The sequence below is a fragment of the Crocodylus porosus genome, unplaced genomic scaffold, assembly GCF_001723895.1.
Source record: "Crocodylus porosus isolate Cpor-Errol unplaced genomic scaffold, CroPor_comp1, whole genome shotgun sequence".
Classification (NCBI taxonomy): domain Eukaryota; kingdom Metazoa; phylum Chordata; order Crocodylia; family Crocodylidae; genus Crocodylus; species Crocodylus porosus.
This window is the reverse complement of record NW_017728943.1, coordinates 124,986,342-125,007,917: the sequence shown is the minus strand read 5'-3', so window position 1 is coordinate 125,007,917 and position 21,576 is coordinate 124,986,342. Positions and strand designations below refer to the sequence as shown.

General features: G+C 39.1%; 1 protein-coding gene across 2 annotated transcripts in view; it reads left to right on the top strand.

The window, feature by feature from the left end:
• STX11 (syntaxin 11) overlaps positions 1-16,298 on the top strand; it is a 20,471-nt gene extending 4,173 nt beyond the window's left edge. The window contains exons 1-2 of one of the 2 annotated variants that reach the window (XM_019550135.1): positions 12,123-13,518; positions 13,885-16,298. In XM_019550135.1, coding sequence (XP_019405680.1) covers positions 13,890-14,756 — 867 coding nt within the window. In that variant the 5' untranslated portion in view covers positions 12,123-13,518; positions 13,885-13,889 and the 3' untranslated portion in view covers positions 14,757-16,298. Of the gene's footprint in view, positions 1-12,122; positions 13,519-13,884 lie in introns of those variants that run through there. The other variant, XM_019550134.1, reaches the window with a different exon arrangement.
• The last annotated feature ends 5,278 nt before the right edge of the window (positions 16,299-21,576 follow it).

The window sequence follows — 21,576 nt, the reverse complement described above, 5'->3', positions numbered from 1 at the left end:
TTCTTGTACACCTTTGGTCTTAAATGTAATGACTGGGATGGGGTACTGCTGGGATTCTCATTATATTTGTAGTTTCTTAACTGAGTCTTAAACCCATCTTCTTTGCAATGCTGGAAAATCTTTCAGGCCATACTAGTATCCTAATGGAAGTGAGGATATTGAAGGGAGAGGGGGAAGGAGAGAAATAGTTCTATAATACATTACTGTATAAGAGAAGCCCTTGCACTGTTTATGGCTTGGAATGAAGTTGGGAGTGGGGGAGAGAGGAAAAGAATCCATAAAAATGAAAAGTTGGAAGTGACCTCAACATACCATCTAAACCAAGTCACAGCTCGGAAGCAAGATCAAGAATACCTTTACCATTCCCGGCAGAGGACTGTCTAACTTGTTTTTAAAAACACCAGTGAAGGAGAGTCAACAATCTTCATGTTTGTGTTTTAGTATCTTTGTGGTTGGAACTATTTTCCCAGCATTAAAACAATATCTTCACTGCAAATTAAGAAATCCTCCTTCTCCTATGCTGAGGGGATATGGTAAACAAATTGATCATTGTCCTCCTTTTAACAATTTCTTATATGTTGGAAAAACTTGTCTCTCCTCAGTTTCCTTTTTTTATACTGTAAATAAATTTGACTTTTTATCTTCAGTCATCTTTAGATTTATACGTTAGGTAATGTACATTCAATCTAGTACCTCCATTGTGAAGTACTAGAAAAATGCACATTAGCCTATTTTAATGTGCGTTAACAAAAGCACACAGGCTTTTTTGTGATGCTTTAATGTGTGTTAAAGCACACATGTGGACATGCCCTGTACAGGCATACCTTGTTTTATTGCACTTCGCTTTATTGCGCTTCGCAGATATTGTGCTTTTACAAATTGAAGGTTTGTGGCAACCCTGCATCGAGCAAGTCTATCGGCGCCATTTTTCCATTGGCGCCATTCGGCTCAGATGATGGTAGCATTTTTTAGCAATAAAGTATTTTTTAATTACAATATGTACATTGTTTTTTAGACATAATGCTATTGCACACTTAATAGACTACGGTATAGTGTAAACATAACTGTTATATGCACTGGGAAACCAAAAAATGCATGTGACTCGCTTTATTGTGATATTCGCTTTATTGCGGTGGTCTGGAACCGAACCCGCAATATCTCCGAGGTATGCCTGTATTTCTCTTGATTGGTCCTGGGTACAACTGCAAACTGCGTCCAACCGCAGGGCCTCGTAGCAATGTGGTGGACCTTCTTGTGGTGAGGTAGGTTCTATACAATGCCACAATGTTGCCAGCCTCTAGAGGAAGGTGAGTATAGGGCTCCTCAAAACCCTAGCCTCCACTGCCTTTGGGTACTCTCTGATTGGAGGAAGGCTAAGGGACATCATCCTGATAGAAACATGCCCTCACTGAGGCATTAGCAAGACAGCAGCAGTTCTTACCTGTTGCTCTCCGGCAGAAGCTACACCACTGAGGCACTGGACTTGGTCTGACCTTTAGATTCTGTCTGAATGATCTAAAGGGGTCTGGAGCAGCCTCCACTTCTCCGTACTCTTGCTTAAATGTACACATCAAAGATCTTGGCATGATGGTCATAGACTTTGTACGTGTACACTGTGATCCAGAAGTTCGATGGTTGCCTATTACTGTGATTTCTCTTGATCCTGCTTTTTCCCTTCTTTAAAACATGGATTTTTTTGCCTTTCTCCAGTCCTCTGGGATCTCCCCTCTTGTCCTTGAGTACTCAAAGAAAATTACTGATGGTTCAGAGATCACTTTGGCTTGTTCCTTAAGTAGTGAAGGGTGAATTTTATCAGGCCCTGCTGACTTAAATACATCTGTCTGACCTTGATATTATTTAACCCACGGGTTGTCAACCAGGGGTAAGTGTACCCCTGGGGGTACTTTGATAGGTCTCAGGGGGTACTTGGGGGTGGGTGGGGACAGAGCGCTGCCACCTTGCACCGCTGCCTCACAGGAGAGCAGGGCTGCACAGACGCTGTGTTGCTGCTGCTCCATGGCTTGTCATGCCCCTGCTCCATGTCCAGCAGCTCCCCCTCTTCCCCACCCCACCCCCAGCTCTGTGTCTGGCTGCTCCTCACCCCACCCTCCTGGGGTTACACTTACTAAAAAGGGGGCCGCTGAGGATACGCTTAGGTAAAAAAAAGGCTGAAACCCCCTGATTTAACCTATTCTGCCCCTGGTTTCACCTGTGTGGGGCTTTGGATTAGTCCCATTGTTTAAAGCTACTTTTATGTATCCAGCTACAATTAACCTTTTTTTTCAGCCTGAAACAAAGAACACCTTTGAATACTGCAGGCTGTTCTGCATTGCTCATTAGGTGCTTTCTTATCTCATTAGATCTGTAGATCCCTAACAAAAAAAAGAATAATACCTGACTGAGTTTACATAAGCCTGATTAGGAAAGAATACTCCAAGCACCATGGGCCATGTCATCCCTAGTTATGCTTGCACATTCTTGTCATCCTCTCTCATGTCATGTGTAACAGAACTGAAAATTTCCCCTTTGTGTTCAGGGGAATCCTTGCTATATAAGCCAGTCTTGTTGGTTGATTGGTTTTATACTTATGTAACTCTTTAACCAGTGGTCTGTGCAGACTACACGCTGCTGCTTGAAGTGTACTACTAGTGGAGGTGAAACCACCATGAGAATGTGAAACTCTAAGTATGGGGGGAGGGGAAGAAGATGGTGTTTTCATATGCTTGGTCTGGAGTAGATCTGCTCTTGTCTCAAATTTAGTTTCAATTTGCTTCTCTGAAAATAACAAGAAATGCTTCTAGCAAAGATCATTTACTGTGTACTCTTGTGCTAGGCAAGAGGTTCTTCAGTGAGAGGTGGTTTTGAACAGAAGTGCAGTATTGGACCCAGTACCTATGTTTTCAACCACGTCAGCATCTTATAGTTATAAACCAGGGGCCAGAAATTGTTCTGTCTCTTAGAGTGGAATAGTATACATAGGCAGGTAGTGGATGGGGATGGATAGAAAGGGAAGATTCGTATTGTAAATGTGTTTTCCTACCCATAGGATTCTTGGCAGTTCAGTATGCCTGTGCAGTTCATAGAGTAAGGTGTAGACACCCCCTGATGAATTGCTTGTACTCCAGAATAGTCGAAACAAAGTATTCCACTGTTCATATCATGTCACTGCATTGAGCTTGTTGAGAGCATATGTGTAACTGTTGGAGTGTTTTCCAGGGCTAGTTAAGATGACTTTTTTAGTCCCTCTACAGTTGCTGTAAAAGTTGTGGTAGAGGCCAGAATTGGGCCCTAAATGCAACATGCACTAATTCTAGTTGAATAGAACTACAGTATTGACAAACAATCTCTTGTGATTATACTGTGATGGAATATAGTTTTTAAAATCTGTATAATCAGAAAACATATGCAAGAATATAAATGTTTCTCGTCTAGTTGCTTTAAGTTTTGTTAAAATATTCTGTACTTTAAGCTATAAATTTTGGGGAGTGAAAGTGTTAGCACTGCAATGAGCCAAATTCTGACTGGTAACTGAAAATCTCCTGTTTCTACTTGTGTTTAAGATCTTCCTTGTTATTTTTTATTAGTGCTACCTTATAACTGCAATAGTATTTCTATTGTACCTGCACACCTACAGTCACTTGTTGCTATCAGTCTTATAGGGATTAATTAGGTAATGTTACTGCAGTGCTTTGAATTTATAAAGCACTGTGTATGTGTAAGCACTTAGCATGATTCCTTTGCCTTTGATTCATTATGACTCCAAACATGTAGTAATTGCTCAGAAATGCATGGACAGTGGTGTTTTATTGCTTATATTAGTTGTATCTACTTCATTGTTATTCTGTGATATGCATATTTATAATCTACTGGTATAGATAAGGACACAGTCCTCCTATGTGCCTTTTTCCAGTGATTCGAAACCTTGTTAGGTTCAGCGAACTCCTGAGAGCCAGGTCTTCAGTTTTACTTGTTTTACACTATGGAATAATAAAAGAACAATTCTTTTGTTCAGAACTGTAACTAAGGGAGTGGCTGGGGGAGCAGCCCCAGGTACTACCTTTGTATGGGGGGTGGAAGGGTGCAAAAATAGCCATTGGCACAGTAGCAACCCATGCTGCCCTATGCATTGTGGTTTCTCCACAGGCAGGGCTGCCCTGCTATGTCTCTGCTTCTAGTGCAAATAATTCAGAAAGACAGCAACAAGTCAACATGGCTTTGACACTGGATTCCTATTTTAAGTTCTGGGTTTACTTCAGGGTTTCTTGTGAACTAAGTGCAGGTGTTTGTAGACCTAACAGTGCCAGTATTGCACAGCACCCTTAAAAGGGTCTCCTGGCACCCTTGCTGTGGCACCCTGGTAAAGAATTGCTGATCTGTTCAAATTGCTTAATTTTCTGCACAAAAGGATGGAATACCTAGCCTTGTTCTTATGGGGACTGTCAGTTACTTGAGGTGTATGATCAGAATGCTGGATGGGTGGCTTTGGCTGTATTTTATAATCATCTGAAGAAATAAATCAAAATGCCGTCAGGGTGGCATTGTGATGAACCAGTGTTTAGAAAAATCCACTAGGATGGGTCTACTAGCCTCAGCACTTCCAGGTTATTTGAAGATTTCCTCTTCCAGAGCATTATTTTTAATATGGCAGTTCTGGTCCATTGCAAGCAGGTTGACTAAAAAAAAAAAAGAATGAATTGGGGAAGTCAAAGTGTGTATTAAAACTCTGTGTTAATGTATCCTGTTTCTAATCCTACCAAAGAGGCTTAGGTAGGTGTGGCCATGAAAGTTGGATCCTTGGTGGAAAATAGTTATCAGTATTTGGGAAGTATTTGGGAAGAGAGCAAACAAGAAAAACTAAGGCTCTCTCTGCTTCATGAGCTATGAAGCTTGAAGACAACGGTCTTGTTTCAATCAAGGCCCTGGTATAAAGGACACCAAACCAAACACAATTCATTCCGAAATTGTTCTCAGAATCCAACTACAGCTAGTGCTCCAGCTTCCAATTCTCATGTGTTTTTCCTTTATATGAATGCCACATTTGTGGCACAGGGGGTGATATTCAAGGACCATTTTGTTGTTAGCGCAAGATAAGAGACTATAAGACTGTCAGTAGTACTTCACCAGCTGTGCAGAACCTTCTTATTGGCCCATTAATCCTAGCAGGATTTACGCACAAGCCTACCCGCTGTGCCTCAGTAATAGGAAGATAAACATGGAATAAATATGGTAAATGTATGGGGTATGTATAGGAGAGATTTGGAAAGCACTACTCAAGAGTGCATCACTAAAAGTTCATTTTGAGCTGTTGTTGAACTCCTACAGAAATGTGGACTAGTTGGCACAACTTTCAAAGACAATTAGCATCCCAACAGGTCAGTGTCTCATTTATATTGTGCTAGAGGCACCAGCTATTGGATTAGTTTTTTTTCTAGGCATGCATGTCTAGTTTTGCTTGTCAGCAGGGAAAGAGAATTGACGAATGTGTGAACAGTGCCTCTAAAAGAAAGGAGTATCATTAAAAGCTGATATATCTGGGGAACTACGTTTAAATTAGGCCTGGTTTATGACTTGCTCTGAGAAGACAACATCCTTTCAGAGGTGACTGAATAACAAAGCTGTTGAGTGCTGAATTACTTGAATATAGGATGGAGGTTGGAAGAGCATGTAGAAGACCAATAAAAGCTTAATGTTACTAAGGAAGGCAAAAATGCATTAAACCACTGTATGTGCCAGTCTTAAAGCAGATTGTCAGAAGGGATAAAATCAGAATCTTAGCTAATATTGGGCAAAAGGTAATATGCAATGTTGTAAAGCTAAATTTGTGATACTCTTTTACTATATGTCTCTGGGTTTCTAACTGGTACAGTTAGACTTGCACAATAAAAATGTGCATTTCTACATGTTGGATTGGGTATCTTCCAACATGAAGAAGAATTTTCTTTAACTGTAAACCAAAATCTTTTTTTCAGCTTCCTTCACCCCCTTTCTGGCTTCAGTAAGAGCTGCTTGGTCTGCTTGGATGTTAGGACACCTCCCAAGTAGAATGTACACCAGCAGGGTCCCAGTGACTAGAATATGACTTTGCTTACATGTAACTTTGAGAATTAATGAATAACCTAAGGAATTAAAGTTTGCAGTTCCATTGGCTCCTGGGTATAATGGAGAACTTGATTTTCTAGACAGTCAGGAAATGACTACTTCAAAATATGAAATGCCTTCTCTAAACAACCTGTGGCTCCTGAGTTCATATAACCCCTCTCTGTTAAGTTCTAAAACCCCTAAAAACAGTTCAAACAATTAATGATGTGTTCTGATAATTCAAAGATCAGAGTTCAAAAACAAATAGTTTTGATGTTGTGCATAATATGATCTCAATTAACTTCAAAACTAGCTGTTTGCCATTCACAGCAGCTTCCAAAAATACACCATACGTAACCTTAGTCAACTTTCTGATGTCTTATGAAAAGATGATTGTCAGTCTTCTATTAAAATACACAATAAATGTCAACTTGTCAATATGGTAAAAGACATCTGTTCAAGTTGGTTAGAACAAGTTAATATTGTATAACATCTACTGCACTAGCAGTCTCCAGATATAATGATTACATCCATACAGTGTTTATTGTGTTCATAACAAAAAAAGTAATTTCACTTTATTAATGTTTCCATGTTGCAAAATAAATATTTAAGTTTGCATCAACATTTCTTTTCCTTAAGTCAGGTTTAATGTAATAGCAAGACATGAATGCATTCTTATGACTGCATTCTAATCTACTGACAGACAGGAATGGTTGGACAATTAGCAGATCTGACTGGGTGAGCTTTCATCGGTATTGCCTACTCTGTATACAGTATGGAAAGCTACTGAAAGATATTGTAGCATTATAAAAAACTTTGAGACAGATTATTCTTTTTCAGTAAAGGTTTTCTTGCATTTTCATATCATCCATCTAGTATCAGCTATTATTATTGGAAGACTATTGAACTAGCCAGCCTACTGGTCTGATCTAGTATGCTGATCCTTATGGGTTTCTGGTAAACATGTTTCAATTTGCAAGGGAAAAAAAAGTGTGTTAGTTGATATCTGCACAGCATATCTTGAGTTACTTGTGACAGCAGGAAAGATATCCAATGCATGCAGTTACAAATTAAAAGTTAAAATAAAATGAAAACCCACCTTTGATAACTTTTTTGTAAAACGTTGTAGGTTTTAAGATGAAGTGTCACTTGTAATGTTGGAGTTGTGGTCTGAGAATTACTGTATAGTATGGATTGGCTCGTTGGGAAACTGAGTGTTATGGTTCAAAATGGATTTTACAGATGTTTCCATCTTACCTTTTTTAAGACTTTCTTACATGATGATACTGTATTATTTTTATATGTGATGGTATAAAGGGATGGGAATTCTTGCATTGAAGGCTATGGAAATTTTACTTTTCTTCCTCCCCAGAAATCCCAGGGTGCTAGGTATCTAAATCTTAAAACTACAGATGAGTGTTCTCTTAATTTAGGCTATTAATGATTTGGTGCTCTCTTCTGTTCCAGATTTAGCTCCACTGTAGTGCATGTTGGGGCTTAGCATCTCTTTGACTTGAACAGAAAAATTCAAATTAACCTTCCAAGCTTGAAACTAGTTCTTTGTAGGAAAAGAACAACTTTTTCCCTTCTAATTGTGAAAGGTTAATTCTGCATGGAGGTGGAATAACTAGTTCACAATGCAATAGCAATAGTAAAAACTAGTATCTTGCAGAGTGTATTTATTAGGTTGTCTCTGCTACTAAATTTTCTTGTTTCAACTGTTGTATTTTGACAGATAGTTTAAATAAGAAGCCTCTTATTGTTAGACACAGTTGTGTGTGAGGTCTTTTGTTTTTGCTTGTACTTAAGGCTGACTAGCCCAACCCATTCAGTAAGTAGCCAGATGTTACAGAAAGTTGCATGTGGTTGCAATCCTGTTGCAACACACGCGGTTTGTAATCTTGTTGTGTATCATAGGAAGGCTATTTATGGTTGTGATTAACAGAAGTTTCTGTCATGGGAAGATGACAGTATGGTACAGATCCTCCAACAGGTAAATTTGGACTTAATACTTGGACTTATTTTAGGATTTAGTTCCCCTGTATTAAAAGGGGAGATGTGGGACTAGCTATTTACATTTTACTATTTATACAAATGTTTTCATGACTCTCTAAATTTCAATGAAACTTGTTTGTCTATTTTTACATGGCTTCCTGTGGTGGTTTGAACCCATACATCCTAGTATGGGTGCCTGACTACCAGAAAATGAAGGTTATTGACAAACAGAAAGCAAAAGTGCCTGTGCTGTGTCAATAGTCCAATATGCATGTTTTTGCATCCAAATCAATTGAAGTGCAGAAAGTAAACAATTGCATATGCTGGGAAGCATAATTTTGATTCTTATAAAATATTCTTTTGGCTTTAATTGCTAATTCCTTACTAGAAGATCATATTGAAAGAATTCCTTACTTCTGATAACTTGGCTGTAGTTAGCAACCATCAATTCTTCTGGTACGTGGTATATACATGAGAGGTCACCAGGACCTTTGACACATATGTCTAGGCAGGAGTATGGAGGAGTAGAGGCTTCCAAGACCTTCCATCCCTATTTTTAAGTCATTAAGACAGAATCCAAAGGTCAGACTCACGTCCAAATGTTTGGTGCCTTGATGGCTGTAATATGCACATCCCAGAATCAAACCCCGGTCCCTCAGGTGGCAAACAAGGAGTCTACCATTAAACCACAAGTTTTTTGTGTAACAAAATGCATATTTTGCCTATTGAGCACTTCACCTCAGTGCCCAAATTATTTAATGTTGTTTCATGTTTTCAGTTGTGTAGTATTTGGATATAATATTTGTTTAGACCAATCTGACCCAAGAATAAGAGTTTTTTCTTTAAATATCCAAGAGGAACTTTTAATGTTACTCAAATAAGCTTCAAGCCTGTGTGTACAAAAATATCTTATCAATATAAATACCCTCCTTTGATCCTCTCCCTTCCTTCCTACTCCCTCTTCCTCCCCCCATCCCCCTTTAAAAAGGAAAAGGCAAAACTTTATGTTGTTTTCCCATATTACTAATTCATTACAAGATTTTCCTGGAAGAACAAAACTTCTGTCTGAAGCAGACCAGAAGTATTTTACACACAAGGGGAAAGGTTTGATAATATGTAGTGTTGCATTGGAGTATGAATGACCAGACTTCTGAACTAAGATAACTCAAATCCACCCAAGCATTAAAAAGAGGCTTAGAGTCATTACGCTTATTTACTACTTCTGCTGTAGTAAGGATTCATAAACAGCTTGATGGAATTAGCAATCTGTATTCCATAAAAGTCAGAAGTTATCAACATTATTAACTTACTGGGTTTCTTTGACCACTGAGCATGGCAGTGTTTCCTTTGCTTTTGTGTGAGGTAATACCCAGCATTGATTTATCCTCATATTTTACTGCATGTATTCTCTGTAGCACTAAGAGTATGCTGCAGACATTCTTCAAATATTCAAAATGTTAGAGGAATTTGTACAAACTGTAGCTATTTCCCATTTATAATCATTATTTATACATTTTCTAGTTGACAAACCAATTTTGCTAATCGTAATCCCCCCCAATTGAAGCATGGTCTCTAAACTTTAAATTGACTTGTTAAATAGAATCATAAACCTTATTTGAAGTCAGGCTCATTCAGTTAGGGAACAGAAACATAGAATGACCATATATCAGCATCTGATGAAGTGAGCTTCAACCCACAAAAGCTTATGCTCACATCTATTTTATTTAGTCAGTCTTTAAAAGTTCATATCTACCCTGCCTTCTGTATACCACCAAAAACAGCATAGCATGAAAACATGACTAGTTGATATGCATTGTTCATAATCCATAAACAAAAATGATTCTGGTAACTTAATTTTCAATATTAACTATTGACATTTTTCAATATTCATCTTCTTATGAGCAGTTTGTGAGCTTGGGTGGTGGGGAGGGGGAAGGGTAGTTTTCATCAAATAAATTTTACACCTTACCCTGTTTCATTTCATCATATGCTACTGAAACACATGCTCATTTGACCTTCCTGCTGGGGTATTTTCCTGAGAAGTTGTGAAACAGGCAAGATGAAGCTGGATATCTCACTTAGGGCTTGTGCCCCTGGAGTATCCACTATTAATTTTCAAGTGTTTTCATATTAGTATTTAATTTTCAGGTGTTTTTCTTTGGTTTTTCCATTTATGGCCACACTCTACTTGTAGCACTTTATAGTGGGTGTGTCTACACTGAAATTTACTGCGCAGTACAAGTTCATGTCTACGCATGTGCTCCCACACTGTGCAGTAACTATGGTGACTTATGCTGAGTTGGATGTAAATTTGCTCCATGCATGATGCAGGGAGCAAATTTATGCCCAGTTAGTTACTGCACAGTAAGTCACATGTAGATGCCTTACTGCACAGTAATACTATGCGGGTGTTCTGACTTGGGAGTTACTTTATTCGCATGCTGGAGCACACACAGCGTTACTGCACAATAACACCTACACATTAAGACACCAGTCTAAAAGCCACTTACTATGCAGTAATGTACCACACAGTATATGCACGAGTAGACATGCCCAGTAGCCAGTAAAAGGAAGACTCCTGATACTTAAAACAGATCAGGGCACTAACCTAGAAATAAATCTCACTCACTCCAAGCCCTGTGCCATACAGTGTACAATGTGACAGACTGTGTATTAAATTTAAAGAATCCCCTTGCTTTATTTTTCATTACATTTTTAAAAAATCTTTTGGAAACAAACACTTGCATACCAGATTTTTTGCTGTTATACTATCTTATAAATACGTCACAGCTAGTATCTGTTAAGATTGTGTAATTGCATATGGTTTAGTGATAGGGTTTATATCCTTATATAAGTCAATGGTGACTTTAAAAGAGCAAATAGGAAGGTAAAACAATGGCACATATTCTGGCACACACTTGAAACAGACCAAACTGGTTAGCTTTTAGGACCCTATATTCTGTTTCACAAGAAGATGCAAGTTGGATTTTGATCCCTAGAGTCCCAGTGCTTGCATAAAAACAGTTAAACTGAGAGCTCCTCAAGTAAAATGGAGGTCAAATACCATGAGCTGTCCAGGGGAAAAAGGCTGACCTGCACATTTTGTGGAAGGAGTCTGAAGAGGTTTGACCTTTCCCAGAACCAGGGGATGGTAAGCACTAAAGGGGGGAAGGCAAGAATCTAGTTTTTGTTTTCTCTTGAAATGCTTTGGTTCTACCTAAGTAATGTTTTGCTGTGTAGGGTTTTTTTTGTTTTTATAAAGTATATTAATCACTACTCAGTGCTCTGGGAGGAAACATAACTTCAGGTACTGAACGTAAGTCAGGTCTCCTGAAATAACTGATTTTAGCACATAGGCAGCTCAAGGCTTGGTCTGAGATTGCAAGGATCATAGTAGTGGCTAGAAGCCCAAGATATGAAAGGAGGTAAACTCCAGAGAAACAATTAAGTGGTCACTTACTGAAGGCCGGTGACTGACAGCTTAATTATCTAAATGGAATGTGCACTTAATGTAGGTATACATGTAATAAGAAGCGTGCAGAAAAAGAGTTAAAGGGCAAGGCAGGTCCCAAATCATCTGAGATTGTTGGTTTATTGTTGTTTTTCCCCCACCTTTCCTCTATTTATACCTGTCTCCACATGGACTCAGTTGCTTTTCCTCATTTCAAAATTGTTACCTAAAAAATACCCTTCAGAGTTGGAAAATCTTGGTCATCCATTAATTCTGGCAGGAATGTCTGCAAGTAATCTTCATTTTAAGATGAATACAGACTTTTTTTATTCTCTGTTACATGAAGCAGATTAGCTTTATCTTGTTTTTTTGTGAAAGGAGGTAGAAACCATGCTACTACCTACTATCTTGTGTGGTTGTGTTCTGTATAGCCTGAAGTTAAAGCAACTAGACTTGCAGATGTATGCTCTCAAATGTGTATTCATGTAGGCTGCATGTAAAAGATTTTTTTTTTAGTTTTGGGGAAATTTTGTTTTTTGCTTGTTCTTGTTTAGTTTAATTTTGTTTGTGGAGGCAGGTTATTTTTAAACTAATGTTGCCTTGGAAGAGAATTAAATTAAAGTAAAGAAGCCACTTATACCAGTATGAGAGTCTCTGCACTGTATACATATTGTATATATCTGTAAAAATCTATCAGTATGTCAAAGTTTTCTCTTGTAGACAAGCCCTTAGTCCCTTATCCTTCAAGCATTAAGACACTGGACATGTTTGAAGTAAATAGAATTGAGCATACTTGAAGTGTTTATACAATTATAAATTAAGAGCTCTTCAAAATCCCTGGCAAGGTTCCTGCCAGGCCTAAACTACAAAACTTCACTAAAGTATGTGTGTTGAAAAGGAAGGTGAGTGGTGGGACAGATGTAATTATGGGTTTTTTAACATTAACGCTGTGCAGCAAATTGTTAATTTGCACTTTTAATTTCCCTGAGCTCTAGGCTTATCCTCTTTGGGAACAGCTGGGCTTTTTGTCTTTTTTCTTTTTTTTTACTTTAACCTATTAGTTACTCCCTGATGCATAGTACATTTTGTAAAGACGACTTTAGGACCTCCCTGGAGAAATTTAAATATGAGTCAAAACAAAGTTCAGCATAGTGTTAAAATACAGAAAACCAAGGATACCATGTCATCTATAGTCTATTTACTTGAAATCTTTTTCTCTGACTTAAATGATGTCATGATGTTGCATTCCAGTCAGAAGCTGAAACGGACACTAGGATTTAAGTGTAACTTGACAGAGGGCATATGTTGGCTCTGTTTTAGTTTCATATAAACAGTCTGATTAATTGAGAGTTACATTCAGTACTGTAATTGGCTTGTACAGGTTTCTCACTCATTTTGTATTTCTGTAGTTCAGTATGTCCAAAATAGCCAAAAATTGAAAATAGCCGTGCAGTAATACAAATAATGGGGGAGACTGCTTCTAAAATAACCAGTTTAGTTTTAGGTTTCACTTCAACTCAGTACAGATTTGGTTGTGCAGCTGTTACAGATTTCAACACTCAAGCAATTTAAGTGCTGTATAGAACTCAGGTCTAACAGATTGTGATCTATAAGAGAGAATAAAATACAATAAGTGTGCTAAGTATTTCTATGATAAGAATATGGAAGCAAGTTGTTTATTATCAGAGTAATACTGACATGTCGTGTGCTTTTTGTGGCATCTAGTGGGCCAAAATCCTGACTGTGTGTGTAAGTGCTATTGCAACAAATTTGTTCCCTTTTGAAAATCCCAGCCTGAATTCTCTTTGTAATAATTCCTTCCTTATCACACGTCTTGTAAATGCATTTGTCCTGTACAGACAAGTTCCACTGGAGGAGAAAATGCAAATGCAGAATCATAAAGCCTCTAATTAGTAGGATTGGTGATTATATTGAACAGTCTTAATCCAGACATTGTGAAGGGTTATCTTGAATTTTCAGTTAGGTTTCTACTGGTATGTACACATATTACTCATAATTGACTACTTCTTATAGTTAAACCTTAATTTGTTAATAGAAGTTTCTTCTGTGGTAATGTTTTGCTTTGTTTTGAATATGTTTATGTCTTTTTCTAAAAACCCATTTAAAAATGGGGGAAGAAGGGAGGATTTTGAGCCCTGACTTTGATTCAGTGTCCTGAATCCCCAGTGTTTAGAACTTTTTCATTCAGTGAGTTGCAAGAAGTTCAGAGACTCTGGAACTTTTGTTGTGTCTTACTCTAGATAATCTGAATGGGAAGGAACTCTGTCCAATGTAAATTGCTTCTAATTTAACATCTTGTTTGTTTCTCCTGTTCCCCTTCTCCCACTTTTTTCCTCCAGGCAGGATGAGAGACCGGTTATTTGAACTGTGTGAATTAGCCAGGATTTATAACCAACAGTTTTCTAATGATGAAAATGACATCAGTTCACCGACTGAAACGCTCCTCTATGAGACTGATTATGCCCTTGCATCTCTTTATAAAGACATCCAGACTGTCAGAACAGAAAACAACCACCTGAAAGAGGACATCAAGCGTCTAGGCAAACAGAACAAGCGCTTCCTTACTTCCATGCGCCGTCTCAGCAGCATTAAGCGAGATACCAACAGCATTGCCAAAGACATCAAGGCTCGTGGAGAAGGCATCCACAGAAAACTCCAGACAATGAGAGACTTTGCTGAAGATGCAGAAACAAACTTTGGTGCGGTCTCTGTCATAGCTCGTGTATCAAAGGACCACTATGTTGACCTCATGCATGCCTTTCAACAAGCCATGTTTGCGTACAATGAGACAGAGATGAACCAACGGGAGAATTGCAAGATCCGGATTCAGAGACAACTGGAGGTCATGGGCAAGGATGTTTCTGGTAATCAGATTGAGGACATGATTGAGCAAGGCAAGTGGGATGTTTTCTCTGAGAATCTTTTGTCTGATGTCAAAGGGGCTCGTGCAGCCTTGAATGAGTTAGAAACACGTCACAAAGAGTTGATGAAGTTGGAGAGTCGCATCCGGGAGGTTCATGAGCTCTTTTTGCAAGTAGCAATATTGGTGGAGCAACAGGCAGACACCTTTGATATCATTGAAATTAATGTGCAACATGTTGAGGACTATGTAGGAGAGGCTAAAGGTCAGGTGAAGAAAGCATTGGAATACAGGAGAAAACACCCCTTCCGTACCATCCTCTGCTGCTGTTTATCATGCTGCAAAAGCTGATTCTTCTTCTCAGGCCTTTACAAACCACTTCTAACGTGCTCTAAAAATGAACATTAGAAATAATATTTTCATAATGACTACCTAAAACAGTGTTTGGGGGAGATTTTTGTTTTTTTTTTGTTTGTTCCTCTTGTTTAAAGTTGCTTAAGTTGCCTATGCATTATTAAAATCCGTATGTTGGTGGCAGATAATTTTATTGCCTTTTTAAAACTGAAACTGGACCTGTTTAGCTGCAATTCAGGGTAAAATCATTTTAAAAGCACCTCCTGAGATAATGTGTGCTTCAGTCTATCAAAAGAATGAAGAAGGGTTGATAATTTGGAGAAGATGAATCACAAAGTGGCTTCCAAAATGGGCCAGCATGAAGTATAGATCTCTTGCTGTTAGTGGCCTAATCTATGTTTTTTGTAAGTGAATCTGTCTGCCTTTAAAGAATATGGAAGTCTACTTCCTGCAAAATCTTACACATTTCATTGCCACATTAATTTAAAGAAACAGTAAAGCTGTTCATATATGACAGAAAGACAGGATTAGTTCTAAGTAAAACTTTTTCAACAAGGAGCTTGAGTCTTACCTGCCACTGGACTTTTATACCAATAGAATTCTATTGCAGTGAATGAAGTGAATTTAGATCTGCTCAGGTTTAAAATAAGATCAGAATCAAGGCCTCTTCAAATCACTTCTTAGTTGAGCCATCATTAAATGCTCTCAATTTGAAGCTGTCCTAATTTAAAGGTCTGCTCTAATTGAGTGGAGGACTGAAAATTTTGCCATGGACACTCTCAAAGATTTTTTTTCAGTCCAGTGTGGGAATTCATATGTAATTACCACACCCTTGAATGGGAAGCTAAATATAACATTTTTAAATTGTGCGCACACACAGATTTTTAATGAAATATTTATATTGTAAAGACAATATACTTATTTTTGTAAGTATTGATGTCATGCATTCTTATGGATGAAACAACCTGAATTTTTAAAAGTATTAAAATTCACTCTGATCAGGAGATGAAGATTAAGGGGTCTATTTCTCATCTATCGGAAATCTGTATATTGAGGACAAAAATAGGCACCTTTATTTCATAAACTTCTGAACCAGCATTTTCACATCACTTGGACACTTTTATTAAGTCTGGAGAGAAAAATGTCTTCCTCTGCTTAAACCTTCTGTAGTCATACTGGGTTTGGACAAAAGGTACAAGAATGAAAGGAGGAAGAACAAATTTAATGACCAGATTTTGCAGTCCTTAATTGAACACATTTCCCCCATTGGTTTCTGTAGGAGTTTCACTTGATAAAGGACTGGAGATTTTGTCCCCTACTTCAGAAGAGCATTATGCTCTATGTTACTGGAAGTAATGAACAGAGGTCATAGCCAAAAGTACAGGGAGTACTGAAACTATAGTATTTCTGAGCACTTTTCTGCTGTACTGTGATTTATTGATACTTTATATCAAGTTTCAGCTATTTTTCCAGAGGTTTGACATGTTTATTTTAATGTTTCCTCTTTTTATATATTTTAATAAAGATTTTAACATTTCACATATTTGTATTTGGTTTTCTGGGATGATCTGCCTGCAGTAGTCACAAAGAAGTGTTTCTTTTCCTGTCTTTTTGTGCACAGAATGTATATAGTATATAGAACTCTGTAACTGCTACAAAATAATAAGACTGTAACATAACAAAAACAAAGAAATAGATACTACTTTTAAGCTTTTATAGGCAAGCCAGAAATATTTTCTTGTCAGACAGGACTTTGCATACAGAGAAAAAGCTAGACATATAGCCATGGACAAAGGCCTTTGTTCTTAAAGTAAAGCCGCTCATCGCATGGAAGTAAATACCAGCATGTGTCTAGACTTTCTGTATGAAAAGATCCTCTAAACTAGAGGTCATTGTGGTATACAATGGTGTTTTAAAATTACCAGTACTATAGTTGTTTCAAAACTGAATAAAGAAGAGGGGAAGGGAATAGGGTGCCTCACATGCTGGCAGCCATTATTAATGTCTATGTGTTTGTCAAGGAGACAAACCCATACTTATAGAATCATAGAAGTAGGGCCAGAAGGGACCTTGTAGATCTTCAAGTCCGACCCCCTGCCTGGGTGGGAGAAAAGACTGGACTCAAATGATCCCAGGCAGGTAGGCATCAAGCCTCTTCTTCAAGATCCCCAGGGTAGGAGCCAGCACCACTTCCCTTGGAAGTTGGTTCCAGCTCCTAGCCACCCTGACTGTGAAGCAGTTCTTGTGAATGTCTAATCTAAACCTACTCTCTAATAACTTGTGTCTATTGTTCCTTGTCAGGCCAGGGGGCGCTAGGGGAAACAGTGTCTCCCCTAAACCCTTCTGGTCTCCCCTAGTGAGTTTATAGACAGTCACCAGGTCCCCCCTCAGCCTTCTCTTGTGAAGGCTGAACAGGTCCTGCAGTCTTTCAAAGTAGGGTCTGCCCTGTAGTCCCCAGATCATGCGGGTGGCCCTCCTCTGGACCCTCTCAATACTGTCCACATCCCTCCTGAAATGGGGTGCACAGAACTGGACGCAGTACTCCAGCTGTGGCCTGACCAGCGTTGCACAGAGGGGGAGGATCACCTCCCTGGCTCTACTTGAGATGCACCTGTAGATGCATGACAAGGTCTGGGTAGCCCTGCCAACCGTGACCTCGCATTGTCGGCCCACGTTCATCTTGGAGTCAATAATGACTCCAAGATCCCTTTCTTCCTCCGTGCTCATGAGAATGATACAGTATCCAGTTCCTCTCTCAGGCCAGCAGGGGCTGCTTGTGTGGGGACTCCAAGCCTGAGAAGACCCACCTGCAGCCCAGTGACCAGCTGGGTGAGCACAGCAGAGCCGGGGGGGGGACTCCCAGAGTCTGCCCTATTTTCCCTGAAGGGTGAGGGGCTCCAGAGGCAGGCAAAGCCCAGGGAGGGGCTGCGTTTGCCCGGCTGTGAGGCTATGCAGGACAGGAGAGTTGCTACAGCCTGCAGCTCAGACACTGCTCCCTGCTGAGCCGGGGAAGGGGGTCAAAAGCAGGGGAAGGCTGTGTGGCAGGGACTGCAGAGGAGGAGCCACCACTTGATGCCCGGAGACCCTTGCTGCACAGAGACCCCAGGAGCACGGATATGGACTCTAGCACCAGGGAGCCTCCACAGACCACATGCAGGGACACAGACTGTCTCGCTCCCTGAGACACCCCACCAGGGGCAGTGCACACGGGATCCCCAGTACACAGTGTGCAAGTGAGAGACTGTAAATAAGTTTTTGAGGGTTTATTAGTTGAGATATCAATGTGTTTATTTAATGGTTATTTGTTATGTTGTAAATAATTAAATCTTGTAAATATTTTGAGAATTGTCTGCGAGGGTGCTTGATTGTAAGGGGAGGCTCTCTGCTTGGTGGCACTGCAGCAGCTTCCCAGGGAGGCTGGGCAGGGCTACTGGCTACAGGGTATCCCAGGATCCCACTGTTCAGGTGAGAGGACGTGTAGTGTCGTGCCCAGGGTTACATGTATATGGGGACAGGGAAGGTGTCAGAATCTAGACCTACATCAAGCAGGAGAAAGTTGGAGGGAGGAAGAACCTGCTTTATTTTAGCTATTTTGACTTGCATAAAGCTGCACAAATATAACTGTGTTTCTATTTTTATGCACACGTGTTCCAAAAGTATTTCAATGGAAAAGAGGTAAAGGCGCAGATGTTTTCATGTTGAATCTATATAGATCCAAATAGTTCTTTGTATACTGATTGTCCAACCTTTTGCTCTAAAAGCCAGTGAACCAAATTAACTCTTTCACCAACTTACTGACCTGCTGGAATTCCTACCAATATTTATTGCCAAAGTCAAGCCTTCATAACAAAGACCCATTTTGTTTTGAATATTTAACTTGCTTTCTGTGTTTTATGGACACACTTAAGATGATCCTTCATTACAAGGGAGGATCCAGTTGAAGGTTCTAAGACATGGGTTTCAAATGCCCACATCACCACAGGCTGGATCTGGCATATGGGGGTGGATCATCTGGCCTGTGGGGTTTCTCACAAGCTAAAACACCCACTTCCACAGGCCTAATTCAGCCTGAGGCTTGTCAACACAGCTGCTGAAGCCCTTGTGACAGCAGTGTTAATCCTGATAGGTACTGGAACGGCTGTTTTAGCTTGGCTCTGGAGTGGGGAGAGTTTGTGCTGCTTGCCTTTCTCTCTTCCCCCACCCACCACCAAAATCAGCATTTTTAGTTGCCCCTAGGGACTAAAACTCATGGCAGGGGGAAAATGGGGACAAGCAACGGTGGCACTAACTCCCTGGGTTCCAGAGCCATGCTGAAAAAGCAGCTCTGGCAGCTGTGGGGATTAACATCACTGTTCACAGTCCACATGGCCAACGGAAAGCCCTGCAGTCTGGATCTGGGCCATGTAAAGCCCTGCAATTGAAATTTGGCCCACAGTGCCAAACAAATTCGACACCCCTGTCCTAGAAGATCCTTAAGAGTATGTTTAAAACCACCACATTATTAATAATCACTCATATCTTGTGTCTTTGGCTCTTAAGAGAGATTCTGTGTGTGTATGTGTGTTTGCATAGCTATAGTATTTCTTAATGAGAAGAATCCAGTGTAATTGCTTAAAAAATGCAATAGTGTTATACAAATAATAAAGGAGCCTATATCAAGGATGCTGTGACTAGGAATAACCGATTAGACATTTTCCCCATCTTTGATTAAACTACATTATAAGGATATCTAAAGATTGGGTCATCACTTCATTTTTAAATTCAAGCTCTTCAACAACAAACATTTACCATCCTCTTGAATGGGTACATCTCTGTTTTGACATAAAGTTGGCATCTCTTCCAGCTTATGCATCATTGGCAGAGCTGTTAACTAATTTCTAACTGAAGTGCCCTGTTTTTCTATTAATCCAGTATAGTTGCACAGATATAACAGGACAGACAGCTGTTGGAGCAAGTAAGGATGTGCAGACCAAAAGGAACATAGGCACTCTGATACTACAGTGACAAGAGTGGTATAAAACCTAAATGAAGTTTGACTTCCACAGTCTAGTAGAAAACTGGGGAATGGGAAGACAAAATTACCACCTAAGGTTCCAAACAGGGAAAATTCAAACTAAGTGCTATTCAGACATAGCACACGACTCCACAAACCATTACAGTTGCATTTTGAAGAACTACATTTTAATAAAACAGCTGCTTCCAGTAATGAAAAGAGCAATCTGTTTCCTGTAAATATGTATTGCTTAAACACTGTGCTTATTATATATACATGAGTGTGAGAGAGATAATTTACTGGTTCCTGAACTTGCCTCATCACCATTACATTGGGTTTTGGAAAGAAATGGTCTAGCTGTAGTTACAGAATATAAAATATGTTGCTATGTCCATAGGATGAAGGGGGGGGGGGGGAAATAAACATAGCTGAATATTAGGCACTGTATGAAGCTTTAGGAAGCTTTCTTTAATATTACAGGAAACTTTTTTTTGTTCTTAAGGAGAGGCAAATGGAATGGTTGCAGATGAAACCCTCTTGTTTGTAATAAACCACAGTGACGAATCTGCTAGCAGTGGCAGTTAAAAAGTCTTTTTTCCCCTCCCCCTCACCTTATTCTTTATAAAGTGAAAAGCAGATATGAATGTGCCAGGAGTTGCATGGAGACATGGGCGAGAGTGTCAGGATCCTCCCATGGTGATGGGAGCCAGTCTCAAGCAGTTTATTCTTTGAAGAAGGTAAGATTAAAACATGAATAAAGTATAGAAACCTTGAATCACCCCTGTGTACTTGTCAACAACTAATAGGTTTAGTGTACGACAGACTGGAAATAGCTAAAGTGACTGGGTTTGTTATATATGCAATTACTCTATACAACTCCTGGGGTTTCAGCACTGCATTTTTGTTGCACTGTATATTTAACATTAGAACTGTTGAGGTGCAACACACTTACATTGTAACTCCAACTTCAGGGATTACTCTGCAGCCTGTTAGAGCAACTGTCTGGCAGTTTCTCGTTCCCCATTTTAAATAACAGTAATTGAACTAAACTTATTTCTTTTTCTTGTAAAGTGTCCAGGGAAAGAAACCTGGCTAATCCAAGTTGCCTCATTAACATTATATTGTTTTTTTAAACTGGGTTTCTCAGCCCAAGATAAGAACACCTTTCTATTTTTTTTTAATTATTATTTTTTTTATTTTCGGTGTAAGCCTGGTTTGTGTTACATGTTAGACATTTGAATAAATAAACACCTTTCTTTGGCTTTTGGTGATTAGTAACGATTTGAAAGAGGAACAAACAGGGCTTAGTTGCAATATTTCACACTTTGTATCACAAGACTGAAGAATGTGATCAAGACAGGAAATGTCATTTCATAGATGACGTATGTATCAACTTTAATACTTTGCATTTTTCGACAGAGTTACTTGTATACAAAGTTATATACATGCCAGGAGTGTCTTCTTTTGAAGTGGTTTCCCTGAAGTTTCAAATACAGGCAATTACAAAGCTGAACCCAAGCCACCAACCTAAAATATTGTGACCATGTTAGTAGAGGAGAGATTGCGCTTACTGACTGTAATATGTAGATGTCTATTGATATATTGGTAATAGGTATTTTTTCTGTGGAATTTGTTTATATTATGGTGAAAAATATATTATTAAAACTTAAATTGGTATGTAGCAAGTTCTACACTTTCCATAATTAGTACAACATATATGGCTGCAAACATTAATGATGGACACCAAGAAAAATAATTCTCTTTATCTAGATCCAAATACTTCCACTTAGGTTTCATGAGTTAATTTTAGTTCCAGATTTCTAA